Below are 14,825 nucleotides of genomic sequence, written 5' to 3'. Positions count from 1 at the left end.
TGTTGACTAAAGAGGGGCTGTTTGTGCCTTGTGGCTTTCATATTGTCAATCATATTCCTTTTGAGCCTGCAATCACGCTAAGTAGGGAGAGCAAGCATGGGAATGATGATACAAAGTAATTAGCCTTTGATTTTCGTGTCTTCTATTAAAAAGTAAGTTAGCTTTAAAATAAATGAGAACGTGAGTAGTATAATGATAGTTATATTGGAACTAAAAGTAAGGATAGCTTAAAATGGTATGGAGAAGTTATCAGGTAGTGGGAGTTATAATAGTGGAGAAATTTTCAAGTGTGAGAAGTTATAATGTTTGAATTTTTATTTTTTAAATATTTTTCATGGTGAGGACTTTTTTATATTTAAAAATATTAAATATAAATAATATTTGGGAAGTTATAATTAAAGTGAATGGATTGTGGAATCTAAAAATCAGGAGAAATTTTAAGTGTGGGGAATATATAATGTTTGAATTTTTTATTCTTTTAATTATTTTTCATGGAAACTTTTTTATATTTAAAAATATTAATTTTAAATTTAAATAATACTTGGAAAGTTATGATAGTGGATAGATTGTGGAATCTAAAAATGAGGAGAAATATAAGAAAATTTAAAATTAATATATATAAATTAGAATATTTCATATAACATAACTAAAATCTCATGTGGCTCTCCAAAATCACTGCACTTTGCAAAATAGACACATATCAAGCTTATAATATTGCTTGTGATTCTACTTTTATTTTTTAAATCAAAATTTTTCTTATTATTTTCAACTATAAAATTGAATTTGGTTAATAATCTTTGATTAGACTATTATTGTTTTAATTATCATAATTTTGAAATTAAGTTGGGATAGTGAAGAGATAAGTGAGAGGGTGGTTTTTTAATTATGAAATTGGATTTGAAAATTGATTTTTGGTTAGATTATTATTGTTTTAATTATTATAATCTTAAAATTAAGTTGGGATAGTGGAGAGATGTGAGAGAAGAGTAATTTTATTTATTTCTAAAATAAATAATAAATCATAAAATTATAACTGACATGTACCTGACATCATTTGGATAGATATATGGTAGAGAAGTAGTGTAGTTATTTTTTAATGAAACAAAAAGCAAAAAACTAAAAAGCTTAAAGGACACATGGCATCTTAGACATTTGTGGTTTTACTTTTATTTATATATATATATATATATATAGATTATCTTACCATATTACAATATGAGACATTCAAAGAAAAAATGATATATATTTATTCACACACACATTAATACTTTTTATGTGATATATATATATATTTATATCTCATATGAAAGGGAAAAAAAGAAAAAAAATTGAATTTAATGTTCATTTTATAAAGAATGCATTTGGAGGGATTGCTGACTGCTGAAGTGTTTATAAAATCATACATCTAATGCAATTATATTAAATATTGGATTACGAAGATCAATTTAATTTTAAATATATATGAACAACGCATTTGGAGGGACTGTTAACTGTTGAAGTGTTTATAAAATCATACATCTAATGCAATTATATTAAATATTGGATTACGAAGATCAATTTAATTTTAAATATACATGAACAATGCATTTGGAGGGACTGCTGACTGCTGAAGTGTTTAAAAAACAATACATCTAATGCAATTATATGAAATATTGGATTAAGAAGATCAATTTAATTTTAAATATATATGAACGAAAAATAAGTTCTAAATATCATGAGGTAATCAAATTTTGAAAATTAAAAAATTGAGTAGATGAATTTTTTTTAATAGCAAGTTCAGCTTACTTTATTTACTAAAAAAATTAATTTTAAGCTTATTTACATAAACAGGTTAAGCTAATGCCTTTTTTTTAAAAAAAAAAAAGATAACTGTTGAAGAGTTGAAATTTGTTGAAAAGTCAAAGCCTGTTTTATCTGTTTAGTCTTGATTCTACTAGTTTAGTACCTTCTCAATGATTTTGAGCTCTTCCTGTTGTGAGTTTCTGTCTCAAACAAAGATGTGATCCATTTCCCAGTCAAATGCACAATCCTGATAGGGAAGAAGATGAACAAGTTTCAGAAGGATTTGGAGATGAAGCAAAAGAACCTTCCCACTACCTTTTCTAAAACTTGGATTGAAAGTTGAAGAATCCATTGAATCCCTTGGAGGTTCAGGCTCCCTCGAGTTGATGTGGAGCACACCAAAAGGCTCTGCTTAGATAAGTACCAATGCACCGCTTTCAATAAGATTGCACTCTTGCTCTGATCACCTGACTCTTTGTTTTGTGTTTTATGTCATGCTTTTGATTTTTGTGAAGATAACTTCATCTAGATCATAAAGCTTCTTCCTCACTCTCTGCAAATGTAATACCCTAAATTATGTGGGTCAATGAGCACCTTAAAGAGGAAGTGGGTCTCCCCTAATGTAATAGCTTTATAACTATAGATATGACAAAATATTAGTCTTTTGCACGGGTTTTCTGTAGCCTTGCATTAAAAAAAAGTGAGTTTAAATGTTGAGCCTCAAAGAGTGGGATAAAGAAATAAAATAATAATAGTTAAAGTATTTAAATTTAGAGACTTTTGCATACATAACCCATTTTATAGAACTAAACCCAAAAAACAGCTTAACATTTGTTATATTTTGCATTATGATCATTTTAATATTTAGTTTATCTTTATATGACAAAACTATCCTATTTGCAAATAATATGACCTTCTATCAAATACTTTTTTTTTAGACAAAAACTTTCTTTCAAATACTAAAAAATGAAAGAGAGCTTCATTTAACCCTCTTTCAAAAAAAGAAATAATGAGATTAAGCATCTCTATATTTACAAGATTAGATGATGTCGATAAGTTTTTACTGTTATGATTTATCATTGTATCACTGATATACTATCGCAGATCAGAAACAAAAAAAACATAATCATTTGCCTAAAATAGATTAAACACAGCTTGTAAAAAATTTTGAACATCTTACTTATCACAGAGAATCAAGTACCTAAATTAATAAATCTCATTTTTTATCATAATAAATGATGAGATTAAGCATCCCTATATCTACAAGATTAAATGATGTTAGTAAGTTTTCACTGATGTGGTTTATCAGTAATATTCAAAAAACATGAAAAAAAAATCATTTCTCAAAAACAGATCAAACATAAGTCATAAAAAATTATAGACATCTTAACTCATCACAAAGAATCAAATATCCCTTTGTAATGAAAGTTTTGGGTTTACATTTATCTTCGTGCAAGGAAGCCTAGCAATGAGACTCATTTGCAAAGCTACAAAATTGAACTACTTATGTTGGGACATCTCTTACAGAAGAGTGCATTTCTTAGAACAACAAAAAAACAATATATGAATATCACCTTAATTTCTTCGCCTACCAAGAAAGGGAAGGAATTATTGTGAAATGGAGAAAGATATGATGGGTGTGCATGAATTTATTTTAGTTAATTAAATATTAAAATCATGTAGTTAGTTATATGAGATATATTCATGAACCAATTTATGCACAACGTTTAATAATATATTTGTTTTGTGAATAAAAAAAATCACCTATAATTGATTTTTGTGAATGAGTCATATTCTAAAATATTTAAAAACCTCATTCATAATTTATGAAAATTGTATTTTTCTTGGCCATTAGGCTAATTTACATTTAATCTTACCAAATAATTGAAATTAAATTATAAAATAAAATAAAACAATAATCAAAGAATCTGATAAGTTTTACAATACATCAAATTATCTTAGAATATCTTCCAAGACAAGGGTATTGAAATGATGATGAGAGAAATTAGTTTAATTTTATAATTTATAAGTTAGTAGTTTTATAACCTAGAAAAAACCCTAATTCTCTAGTTATTTACTTATTTAGTTACATTTCCCCCTTTTTTGGTGGTTGATTCTTCTAGGAACTCTCTCACACATGTATCTCTTTCTTTTTTTCCCTCTCCCCTTCATCCTTTGCCTTTTCCTTTCTCTATGTTTCCTTCTCGTGTTGACTTTTATTGAGAGTTTTTTTGTCTGATTTTGCTATGTGATTGCTTGTTAGCTCAAGAAAAACAAGGAACTTGAAATTTTTTCATGTGTACACCAATTATATTTGCTGTGGTGATTTACACAAGTATGCGCCTATATATATATATATTTTCTAATTGAGTATAATATATGTACAGAGACTAGATGATAAATTGTTGAGAAACTATAAAGGATGTGATTGTGAAATTTAATGAGTTACTTTAATTTAGTCAAGCATGCTTGAGTTATTATCATGATTATGTGAGGTATTACTATATATTTTTTAAAGCTTGTTTGTATGCATTTGTGATTATTGCATATGCATGTTATGCATCGGTAATGGGCTGAGGAGATGATGGTGAGGATGTTGATGTTGAAAGATATATATGATTCAATAATCATGTGATTTGCCTCCACTTCACACACAATGGTTAGCCTTTCTTTTAAAGCCATGTTTCTAAATACTTGCCTAGCAAGGTTTGTAAAAAGAGAACATAAGATATTGACACCTCCTGGCTAAATTTTTTGAAAAGCGGAGCCATAATTTGGAACTTGGGTGTTGTACCTTTAGCTTGATATATCTCGAGTTTTGAAGATGCTTCTGGTTAGTCCAACACGTAGGGCCATATCATGGATAAATTTATAGTTTTGATCAACAATATAAGGTTGGACAGAGTGATAAAAGGGGTTATCTACTTGCATATGATCATATGTCGTATATAACTGTTATGAATGATGGCTCGTAATTGTTAGTTTAAGAAAAATAGGTAACTTGAAATCTTTTCATGTGTATGCCAATTATACTTGCTATGGTGACTTACATAAGTATGCTCCTATATATATATTTTTTCTAATTGAGTATAATATATGTACAAAGACTAGATGATAAATCATTGAGAAATTGTAAAGGATGTGATTGTAGAATTTAATGAGTTGCTTTAATCTGGTCAAGTATGCTTGGATTATTATCATGATTATGTGAGGTATCATATTTTTTTAAAGCCTGTTTGTATGCATTTATGATTGCCACATATGCATGTCATGCATTGGTGATGGGTTGAGGAGATGATGGTGATGATTTTAATGTTGAGACATATATATGATTCAGTAATCACATGGTTTGCTTTCCCTTCACACACAATGGTTAGCCTTTCTTTTAAAGCCATATTCCTAAATACTTACCTAGCGAGGTTTATAAAGGGAGAATGTAAGATAGTGATACCTCCTGGTTGAATTCTTTAAGGAGGGGAGCCATAATTTAAGGCTTGGGCTCTATACCTTTGGCTCAGTATATCTCAACTTTTGAAGATGCTTTTGGTTAGTCCAATATGTAGGCCAGATTGTGGATAAATCTATAGTTCCAATTAGCAATATAAGGTTGGATGGAATGATAAAAGGGTTACTTATTTTGCAAATGATCATATGTGGTATATAACTATTATGAATGATGGCTCTTTAATTGTTATGATGATAATTGATAATGCTGATAAAGGGGGTTACCTATCTTTCTCTTAAATAGTGTTATTTTCTGTAGTTGTTATTTTGTATGTATATGGTAAACCTTAGGTCTCATTTAGTATGATGGAAGGATTTTTGATATAATTGGAATTAAAATTGAAAATGAACATGGAATAGAATTGAGTTATAAAAGTTTGTTTAGTATGCAAATGAAATCCATGTATTATTTATTATTTAGCATGCATATTGATACATGAAATGACTAAAACAACCCTAATAAAAAAATATTCATTCCAAATTTTTTTTAAGACTCCACCATTTATTTGAGCCATATCCAAGGAGCCCTACATAAGGCTAGCAATAGAGGTATCAAAACTCCACCATCTCCCATCATTTTCATGAAGCCTTACAAGACCTCAACATTGTTATAGTCTCAGCCTTGGCTCTAACAACAGCAGCATCACAAGCAAGACAGAAAAAGCCAAGGAAAAATAGCTCATCAAGAGGAGCTAGCGATTTGTCATCTCGTGAGGTTTGGCAAAGTTAAGCAAATCAAGTGGTCAATGAAAGATTGTCGCCACCATGGATGTTGTGCTCAACCTTTTGCTAGAACGAAGGTAGAGAAGCTCAAACCTAAGGAAACCTAAGATGCTATCAAAGAAGATCGGAACTAAGGTCAAGGAAGATCAAAACCAAGTAGCAACAAAATAAAGAAATTGAACCAAAACTACAACAATAACAAGATTAAACTTGGAGAAGTTTTTTTTGTTGTTGTCGATAAAGGTTTGTCAAAAGCTAGAGGTTGAAGGTTGATGGTGATGATGATGGTATTAGAGAGGGCAAAATGGGATTCCATGCAAAAGAATCCGATTCTTTAAGGGTGAGGAGGGAATTTGATTCAAGGAATTTTGGTAGAATCAAGATTCTTAAGAATCCTAAATATGTCATACCAAACAAGCATGGACTAGGATTCCAAGTCTGACTTCATTTTCTTATTCTCAATTCTTGAATATCAAATAGGCCTTAGATTATTAAGACATTAGTGCTCATCCCTTTTTTTAATCATTTTTAAGTAAGTCTAACAGAGTTATGAAGAAGCAACCAGAAGCTTGAGACTTTGCTTGACAAAACTTTAAATCCATTTAATTAGTTTGAGGAATAACAATTGTCAGTGTAGCATTCATCATTTACAGTTGGGATTTAAATTATGTATTTATTTACTCAATTGTTTATTTACTTGTTTATATTTGTTATAAGAGTACTATTAGTTGACACATTTAGTCAAAACTAACTATTTAAGTAATTAATTTGAGTTATGACACAATATCTAAGGGCTTGACTATGCCAATATTTTTATGAAATAAAATATTATTTTATAAATTTAGTTCTATTTATCATGATAGACTCCTCTTTATTGTGGTAGGGGTTGTCTTATTGATTTTAAAATTATATATCCAATCTTTTATGATCTTAGTAGTTTTTTTTATTAATCTTTTTTAACCAAGGTTAATTGTCAAGTATCTGTTTTATTGGGTGAGACTTTTTTATAACTATAGTAGTTCTTGAAAATTATATTTAATTATTTTATACCATAATTATCTTTTAAATGAATTTTAGAAAACTAGTTTTAAATTTTTATATCATGGTATTTGATTTTGTAAGTTTAAAACCGCAAATGGTGTCCATCACTGGGGCAAGAGACGGGATTTCAGTATTTTGATCGAGGGCAGAAACTAATCGCACCTCACAGCAAGAGCTGATCGCATTTTATCCTGCTTTGCTTGAAAAGAAGATTCTTGATTATGGAGGAGGTACGGAGTTCAGAATTGGGGAAGATCGTTGTGCTGTTTGGCCAGGGCTCAAGACAGCAATTCCATGAAGATTACTTGGACGCCAAAACTGGTCCCTAGAAGCTGGTGCTTGAGTGGTAGATGCTTTAACTCGAATTTTAGATTTGGGATTCCGCCTTGAGTTTTATATATCCCAAGGAAAAACAATCGCCGGGACATATGATTTAAACAAATAGGCCTGAACATAGCATGGTAACCCAAGAGACACCTCGATTGAGGAAGTTTCAATATGCAATATAGCACCTAGACTTGCATGACACTAAACAGCCACCATTTTTGCTCAAGCTCTGTTGCAATAGATTTGCCCCTTGAGTTTAGGTTGTTCGGTGGAACAGAAGTCACTGGTGAAAAATCAATCTAACAGTGATTTTGCATGCTAAATCTCTCGTCATTTCACCTGAAATTGACAAATTAGTTCTCGCATTACGCATAAATTGGGATCCTGTTGCCTCATATGTATAACATTCCCATTCAAAATTATGTACTGGGACGCCTCCATGAAAACCAGAATGTGAATCTTGGGATTATGCTTGAAGTACAAAGTAGGAAAGTGTCAAAAATTATGAAACTCAAAACCATTGGATAATAATAACTGATTAATTTTATAATCCACTGTTTATTTGTCTTTTCTATTCAAATTCAAATAACAGTAATATGTTGCAGAACACAAAACAATAATTATAATGATTGGATAAGCTCAGAAATTATGAACGAGAAGTTTACTTCAAATTTAATCTAGATAGTAAATCATGATGCTAAATTGCTAATAATGGTTGGATACGGTGTCGGAGCTCCGACTGGGTTCCATGGTGTCGGGTGTCGCCCGATTTATATGCGTTATCTCTGTGATTTACAAAGGGCCCTCTCAGTCGGGAGAAATGGCAGCGAAGGTTCTCCGCCTCACTTCACCTTCTTTCTCAGCATCAATAAACAAGCCCCAATTCGCAGCTCCAGCGATACGTTTCGCTGCATGCTCATCGTCTCTTCCTTCTTTGGTTCATTCATTATCTATCGCCGCTATCTTCTCTCCGGGCCCTTCGTCTTACTCTTCTTTATTGAAGGGGCAGAGCAGGGGAGGTAGGGTTTGTACGGCTTTGGTGGTCGTGGATAAAGAAACGGTGATTGCAGAAGAACCTCACGGTGAAAAATACGTGGACGCAGAAAACGATGACGTTTCCCGCGAGAGAGAACCAAGCAAAGTGGGAAGACCTTGTGAAGTATATGTTTGTAACCTTCCAAGGAGCTGTGGCTCAACACAGCTTCACGATATGTTCAAGCCTTATGGAAATGTTCTATCTGCCGAGGTTTCTCATGCTTCACCTTCTTTTACTATATGTGTGTGTGTTTGTAGTTCATCGCTCCTTTTCATCTCTTGAATAGTTTGCTTAAATTTGTTGAACTTTCTATCCAATAGCCCCACTGGGTCATCGTGAAATTTATTAGTCTACCATCTACGCACAAGTTTCTCATCACTGCTTAACTCGTCGTCTCTGGAGTAATTGTCTTGGTGTTTGCATTTTTCGTCATGATAATCTTAATTAGCTATGCAGAATTATTTGGGATGAAATATCAATCAAATTTTCTTCAGACTTCCTAGATAGGAATTATCTGCCTTCGCACTCCTGACACTTCAGTGACTTCACCCCTCCATTAATTCTAACTTTCTCAAACCTCCCAAACAAGCAAATAAGCACAACATCATGATGAGCATTGAGAACTTTATTTGAGACTGGAAAGCATGGAATCATCATCATGCCTTGTGTTTATAATTTCAATGCTCCGCTGCAGGTTGATCGAAATGATGAGACCGGTGAAAGTAGAGGGTGTGGTTATGTCACAATGGGATCAGTAAACTCGGCGAAAAAAGCAGTTGCTGCATTGGATGGATCAGTTAGTGAAACTGGCCCCTTTCTTGTGCCTCATCCGTTGTGTTCTGACTGTGTATTTGATCTGAACAGTACCTGTTTTTTTAATATTTACTCAAGGATATAGGTGGCCGTGAAATGCGGGTTAGATTTTCAGTTGAGATGAATCCTGGAAGGAGAAATGCTGAGACGATGAACTCGTCACCCCAGAAAGTTATATTCTATGAAACTCCTCACAAGTTGTATGTCGGCAATCTTGCTAGGGCTGTTAAACCAGAAGACTTATGGAATCATTTTAGCAGATTTGGAACTGTGGTTAGTGTAAGAATATTGCATGATCATAAAGAAGGGAATGGCCGTATTTATGCATTTCTCTCCTTCCTTTCACAGTCAGAACGTGATGCAGCAATGTCTCTTAATGGAACCGTAAATTCTGCTTCCTCCACTTTTCCAGTTTCGTGCTTGTTAGTTCATTTTTAGCTTCGATTCCCTAACTTGGTTCTTGTTGCAGGAACTTGGTGGCCGTACACTAGTAGTGAGAGAAGGAACGGAGAGGACTGGGCCTTAGCCGGAGTTTGAAATGTAAGTATAGCGAAGTTCCCCGTTTGAAGACCTGGAAAGCATGGAATTTTAACTTGGACCTAGATACTTCATTTTTGTTGTATTGCAATGTTCCAATCATGTCATTCCCATATTTGAGGTTTCTCTAGTCTTGACTTGCTTTGTGGCTACAAGAACAGTCTAGACCTATTTTACTTTGCGTGCGGCCATTCCATGCTTTTTGATCATGCGATATAAAAACAAACTAAAGTCATTATTTGGGCAAGTAATTTCTTAGATTGTATGCAATGGACATGGTAAAGATTTCTATATTAGAGTTATATAAGATATGTATAAAGGGACAGCAACTAGTATAAGAACTCTGGCGATAGAACAAAGGACTTCTTTATAAGGATTGGACTACATTAGAGATCATGTTTGAGTCTTTATTTGTTTAACTTGGTCCTAGATGTTTTGATTGAACATATTTAAAAGAAAATTTTCAAATGCATGCATTTCATAAATGGTATAGTTTTTATTGCAGAAAGAAGAGAAAATATTAACAAGAAACTTGAGTTATGAAGGAGGATATTAGAGTTAAAAGGTTTTTATCTAAGTAGGAGTAAGATGGAATATTTACATTGTAATTTTGATAAAAGATCAGTCAGTCGTAATTTGGAAGTAAAATTGGGAGATCAAATTATATCTTAAGTGAAAAGGTTTAAATATTTAGAGATATTGCATATAGGATACAAACTGAGTGGTTTAATTTGAGAAAAGCTAAAACAGTTATTTGCAATTATAAGGTACCAAATAAACTTAAATGGAAGTTTTATCTAATTACTATAAAACTAGCTATATCATGTGATAATGAATTTTGAGCTTTAACGGGATAGCAAGAAAATAAAGTTAGAGTAGCAAAAATAAAAATGTTGAGATGAATGTATGGATATACACATAAAGATAAAAACAAAAATAAGCACGTATGAGAAAAGGTGGGCATAGCAACTATTAAGAGAAAAATGATAGAAAATCGTCTGAGATAGTGCAAACATGTACAAAGAAAATTGCGAGAGGCACTAGTGAGGAAAATGAAATGTATAATTTTGAGTCTTATTAAAAAGGATAGAAGAAGGGCAAAAAAAATACATATGAAAGTTGTTAAATAACACCTCTTAGTTAAAAAATTCCTAAAAATTTGATAAAAGATAGAGTTCAATGGCATTATACAATCCATGTAGTCGAGCCATCTAGTAAGATAAGACTTATTGTATGCGATGTACATGATCTGCTCTAGTTTTATCATATTGAGGGCTATCTAGCTGTAAAACAGCAGATTTTTTATGTGATCAATGACCATGTAGCTGCAAAACAATTCTTTTTCTTTAAAAAAATGCGGTATCAAAACACACTGAATCAGTTTGGCGCATGCTAAGTTTACATGGCACTTTTTCTGTTTAAATTTCTGTATAATGATGACTACAATTTTGGTTGTTTCAGATCGGAGCAAAGTTTCTAAAGTTGAGAATTTATTGTGTGAAAGACGCAATACTGAAGAAAAGGTTATTTATATATTTCTTTGGCAGCGCCATCAAGATTTGGATCCATGCGTATGTTTTTGTGATATTTCAACTTGCAGTCAGTAAATATCAAAGGTGTTGCAAGGGTTGTAGTTCAGTCAGTAAAGTTTGAATTTTATACCAACTTGCATATTTGTGTCAGAGCTTGAACTTCGGGGATCATTGAATATGAACTCGGGAACACTATTATGTCTTTTGCATGTTACAGCACAATGCTTGTAAATTCTGAAACGCCTGTTATGTAACTAGCATGTACAAACAGCCTTGAAGATCTAACAGGAGCAATGAGTGCTTATGGCTTATAACTATGGTGGTGGCATCTCTTTTCACAAGGTTCATATACCTGCACCGAGTGTAGGCATAAATTACAGTGTGATTAAACAAGTGTTCTATCCAAACATATTGTCAAGGAGTCTTATGTAACACATAATGTGAAAGATAAGATTGACACAATGACCAGTCAGAACCCCGAATACATCATTTATGTAAGATCATTTATATACAAACGAACACCCAAGGAGCAATTAGAGTACTCATACCATCAAGGAATGGGGATTCTCATCTGAGACTAAATAGGCAGGATCCGACATGATAAACAGAGGTCAGAAACAAATCGTTAGCCATGTAGATGGGATATGTTTAATGTCCCCTTGACCTTGATTGTATCTTCCTAATCAAGTAATTCTCCAAACCGATACCAGCCTCCACTATTCTAGTGTTACCTTTTATTTCAATCTTCAGAACTCCTTCAAAAATATCCCTCATCTTGGCATTATCCTCCACTTCACAGATTCTAGGTATTATGATCGCCCAACTATCCATGTGAGGCACTTCCCCATGTTCTAGCGATTTAGTGAGCACTCTACAAGCTTCATCAATCTTACCAACATTGCAGTAGCCCTTAACTAAGGCGTGAATAACAGAGAAATGGGGAAAAAATCCTTTTGACAACATGTCCTCCATGTACCTGTTTGCCTCATCTAACATTCCCTCATCGCATAAACCATTTGTCAAAGTACGGTAAGATACCAAATTGGGTAAACACCCATTTGATTGCATGTCATCAATAACCTTACAAGCATCAAGAGCACGGCCTACCCTGCAGAACCCCAGTATAACAGTATTATAATGAACAATGTCAGGATTGCATCCCTTAACCTTCATCCTGCAAAGAAGTTTGTATGCTTCTCTGAGCTTCTTTTTCCTACACAAACTATTCAGCAAAGTAGTATAGGTTAATGTATCTGGTACCAACCCTTTGTTCAACATATCCTCCAACAAGTCAACAGCCCCATTTACTTGACTCTTTCTACACAATCCCTGCATCAAAATTCTATAAGAATCTATATCTGGAAAGAGATCTCTCTTAAACATTTTGTTGAACAGTGAGAAGGCAATACTTATATCTCCATTTAAACAAAACGCCCGCATCAGAATATTGTATGACTTTGTATTAGGCATTACTCCATACCTATGAGCATCTCTGAAGAGATCAAAAGCGGGTCGCACATAATTCCTGTGAGCCACGAGAATTTCAAGAATGCGGTTCAGGTGTTTGGGTAAAGGTTTACAATCAAATTGCATCATAGTGTAGAAGGTTTTGAGGGCTTTATCAGGCAAACCAGCTTCACCGTAGACTTTGATCAAGTATGAAAAGAGTGTAGGAGTAATGGGTTGCGAATCCGATTTCAAGCGACGAAGGAGATCATCAACGAGGGAGAAGTATCTGGCGCGGCCCAGTTTGAGAATGAGAATGAGGTAGGTCGAGTAAGAGTGACGGAAGTCGGGTTGGCGAGAGGCGTAGTCGAAGATTTCCTTGGCGAGAAGAGGGTTCGGTTGCGAAGCTATGAGCTTCTGGACTCTGGCAGGAGACCCAATTGATGAACTTGAACCATCAGAATATGAGGAATCGACAGCTTGATGATGCTCCTGGTGTTGAATTGGGCTCTGCAACTGATGAGGCAGTGATGAGAAGAAGAGGGACAGTAGGTGTTTCCTTAGAGGTGAGATATGAACAGAAGAGATGGTTGTTATAGTTTTGAAGGAACGGAGATTTGGTCTGAGCATCCCTTCTGGTTCGGGTTTCGGGATCGGGAAGAGCGGAAGCCAGAAATGGTGGCGAAGAGATGAGTTACCAAGTTTGAACCTTATAGCATAAGAAGCCTGCTTTCTTTTGGGTCAAGGAAGTGACCTTGGTTGGGTTCTATGTTATGTAGCCCAAAGTCATGACATTCTGCTCTCTTTCTGGGATTCTGTTTTGTCCTGGACAGCCTAATTTTTTTATTTTCGGTAATTCAAATTACCTTTTTTTGAAGATGCTCCTGGTAAGGGTGTTTAAAATTAATACAAATTAAAAAGACCAAACCAAATCGATCTAAATTGAAATGAACCAATTAAAATTAATCATTGATTAATTCTACTTTAATTTTTATGACATACAAATTGATTGGCTCGGTTTGGTTTTAGTTTTGAAATATAAAAATCGAACCGAATTTGAACCAAACTTAATTAAAAATAGTATTTATTTATATAATATGTATCTAATTAAATATATCAATTTTTTTTGAATAATAGGCAGTTGATATAATATAAGTGAATATTATGATATTGAAATATGGATATTGGATATTATATTTTGAATATATATGTATAAAACTATAGGTGTAAGTATTACTATTAAATAGCGTGATATTTAAAATTTTAGATATTTAGTTTCAGGATATTTATATGTTTGCTGTTGCTATTAGGTGATGGATTTTTTCCATGAAGATTCAATTAGTGCATCTAATATGATTATGAAGATGAATAGTTAATCACCATCTTTTTAATTTTTTGCTACTTGCAATCATTAAATTAATTTGCATTGTGTGTGTGTGTATTGGATGACACAAGGAAATTGATAAGATCATGAAGATATAATATATTCAAGGCTAATGAAATGAATAAATGTATAAGATTAATATAATATGAACATATTTTTTTTATCTGTGATTCGTTTGAGACCAAGCAAAATAAAAATAAAAATAAAAGATGAACATGTATGCATATGATACATGATTAATCAAGGTTCAAAAACTTTTCAATTTTCACAAATATGTTATGATTGTAATTGAAATAGAGCATGAGGTAAGCAATAACCTTCCATACAATGAAAAAGCTAACAATGCATAAATCAATTCAAGATAAAAGAAATTCAACTATCACAAATATGGGAAAAAAATCAAATAAATTCATTAAAGCTTAATTCAAACTTTAACCAAACCAAACCAAAACAAAAGCCAAACTAAACTGATTTCAGTTGAAATTGATCAAGTTTCACAAATGCTCAAATCGATTGGTTCAGTTCGGTCTGGTTTTTGCACAAAATCAAACCAAACCAAATCTATAAACACCCCTATTGGTAAGGGTGTTTATGAGATGAGATGAGATCAAGACACTCTTGTCTCGTATCATGTCCAAAATAAAAGATCAAAATTAAATTTTTATCCTGTATCCCGTCTTGTCCCGTTATGAATTGAGAC

General features: G+C 32.8%; 2 protein-coding genes across 2 annotated transcripts; one reads left to right on the top strand and one right to left on the bottom strand.

Annotated features, from left to right (window-relative positions):
• The first annotated feature begins 8,110 nt into the window (after nt 1-8,110).
• LOC129288259 (33 kDa ribonucleoprotein, chloroplastic) lies at nt 8,111-11,612 on the top strand. Its single transcript, XM_054924766.1, has 5 exons — nt 8,111-8,623; nt 9,108-9,209; nt 9,305-9,610; nt 9,696-9,766; nt 11,225-11,612. Exons 1-4 carry the CDS (start codon nt 8,126-8,128, stop codon nt 9,750-9,752), a joined length of 963 nt encoding a protein of 320 aa, XP_054780741.1. The 5' UTR covers nt 8,111-8,125; the 3' UTR covers nt 9,753-9,766; nt 11,225-11,612.
• Nucleotides 11,613-11,748: 136 nt separating this feature from the next.
• Nucleotides 11,749-13,559, bottom strand: LOC129288257 (pentatricopeptide repeat-containing protein At4g01400, mitochondrial). Its single transcript, XM_054924764.1, has one exon. The coding sequence runs from the start codon at nt 13,369-13,371 to the stop codon at nt 11,944-11,946; it is 1,428 nt and encodes a 475-aa protein (XP_054780739.1). The 5' UTR covers nt 13,372-13,559; the 3' UTR covers nt 11,749-11,943.
• Between the last annotated feature and the right edge of the window lie 1,266 nt (nt 13,560-14,825).

The sequence above is a fragment of the Prosopis cineraria genome, unplaced genomic scaffold, assembly GCF_029017545.1.
Source record: "Prosopis cineraria cultivar Desert tree isolate PC_DT_omini unplaced genomic scaffold, ASM2901754v1 PC12, whole genome shotgun sequence".
NCBI classification, from domain to species: Eukaryota; Viridiplantae; Streptophyta; class Magnoliopsida; order Fabales; family Fabaceae; genus Prosopis; species Prosopis cineraria.
The sequence above is the reverse complement of the archived record's forward strand: the minus strand, read 5'-3'. Positions and strand labels throughout refer to the sequence as shown.

Coding starts and splice junctions, on each gene's coding strand:
- LOC129288259 (XM_054924766.1), top strand. CDS start 8,126: ATGGTGTCGGGTGTCGCCCGATTTATATGCGTTATCTCTGTGATTTAC. Junction 8,624..9,107: donor GAAATGTTCTATCTGCCGAG/GTTTCTCATGCT, acceptor GCTCCGCTGCAG/GTTGATCGAAATGATGAGAC. Junction 9,611..9,695: donor CAATGTCTCTTAATGGAACC/GTAAATTCTGCT, acceptor TTCTTGTTGCAG/GAACTTGGTGGCCGTACACT.
- LOC129288257 (XM_054924764.1), bottom strand. CDS start 13,371: ATGCTCAGACCAAATCTCCGTTCCTTCAAAACTATAACAACCATCTCT.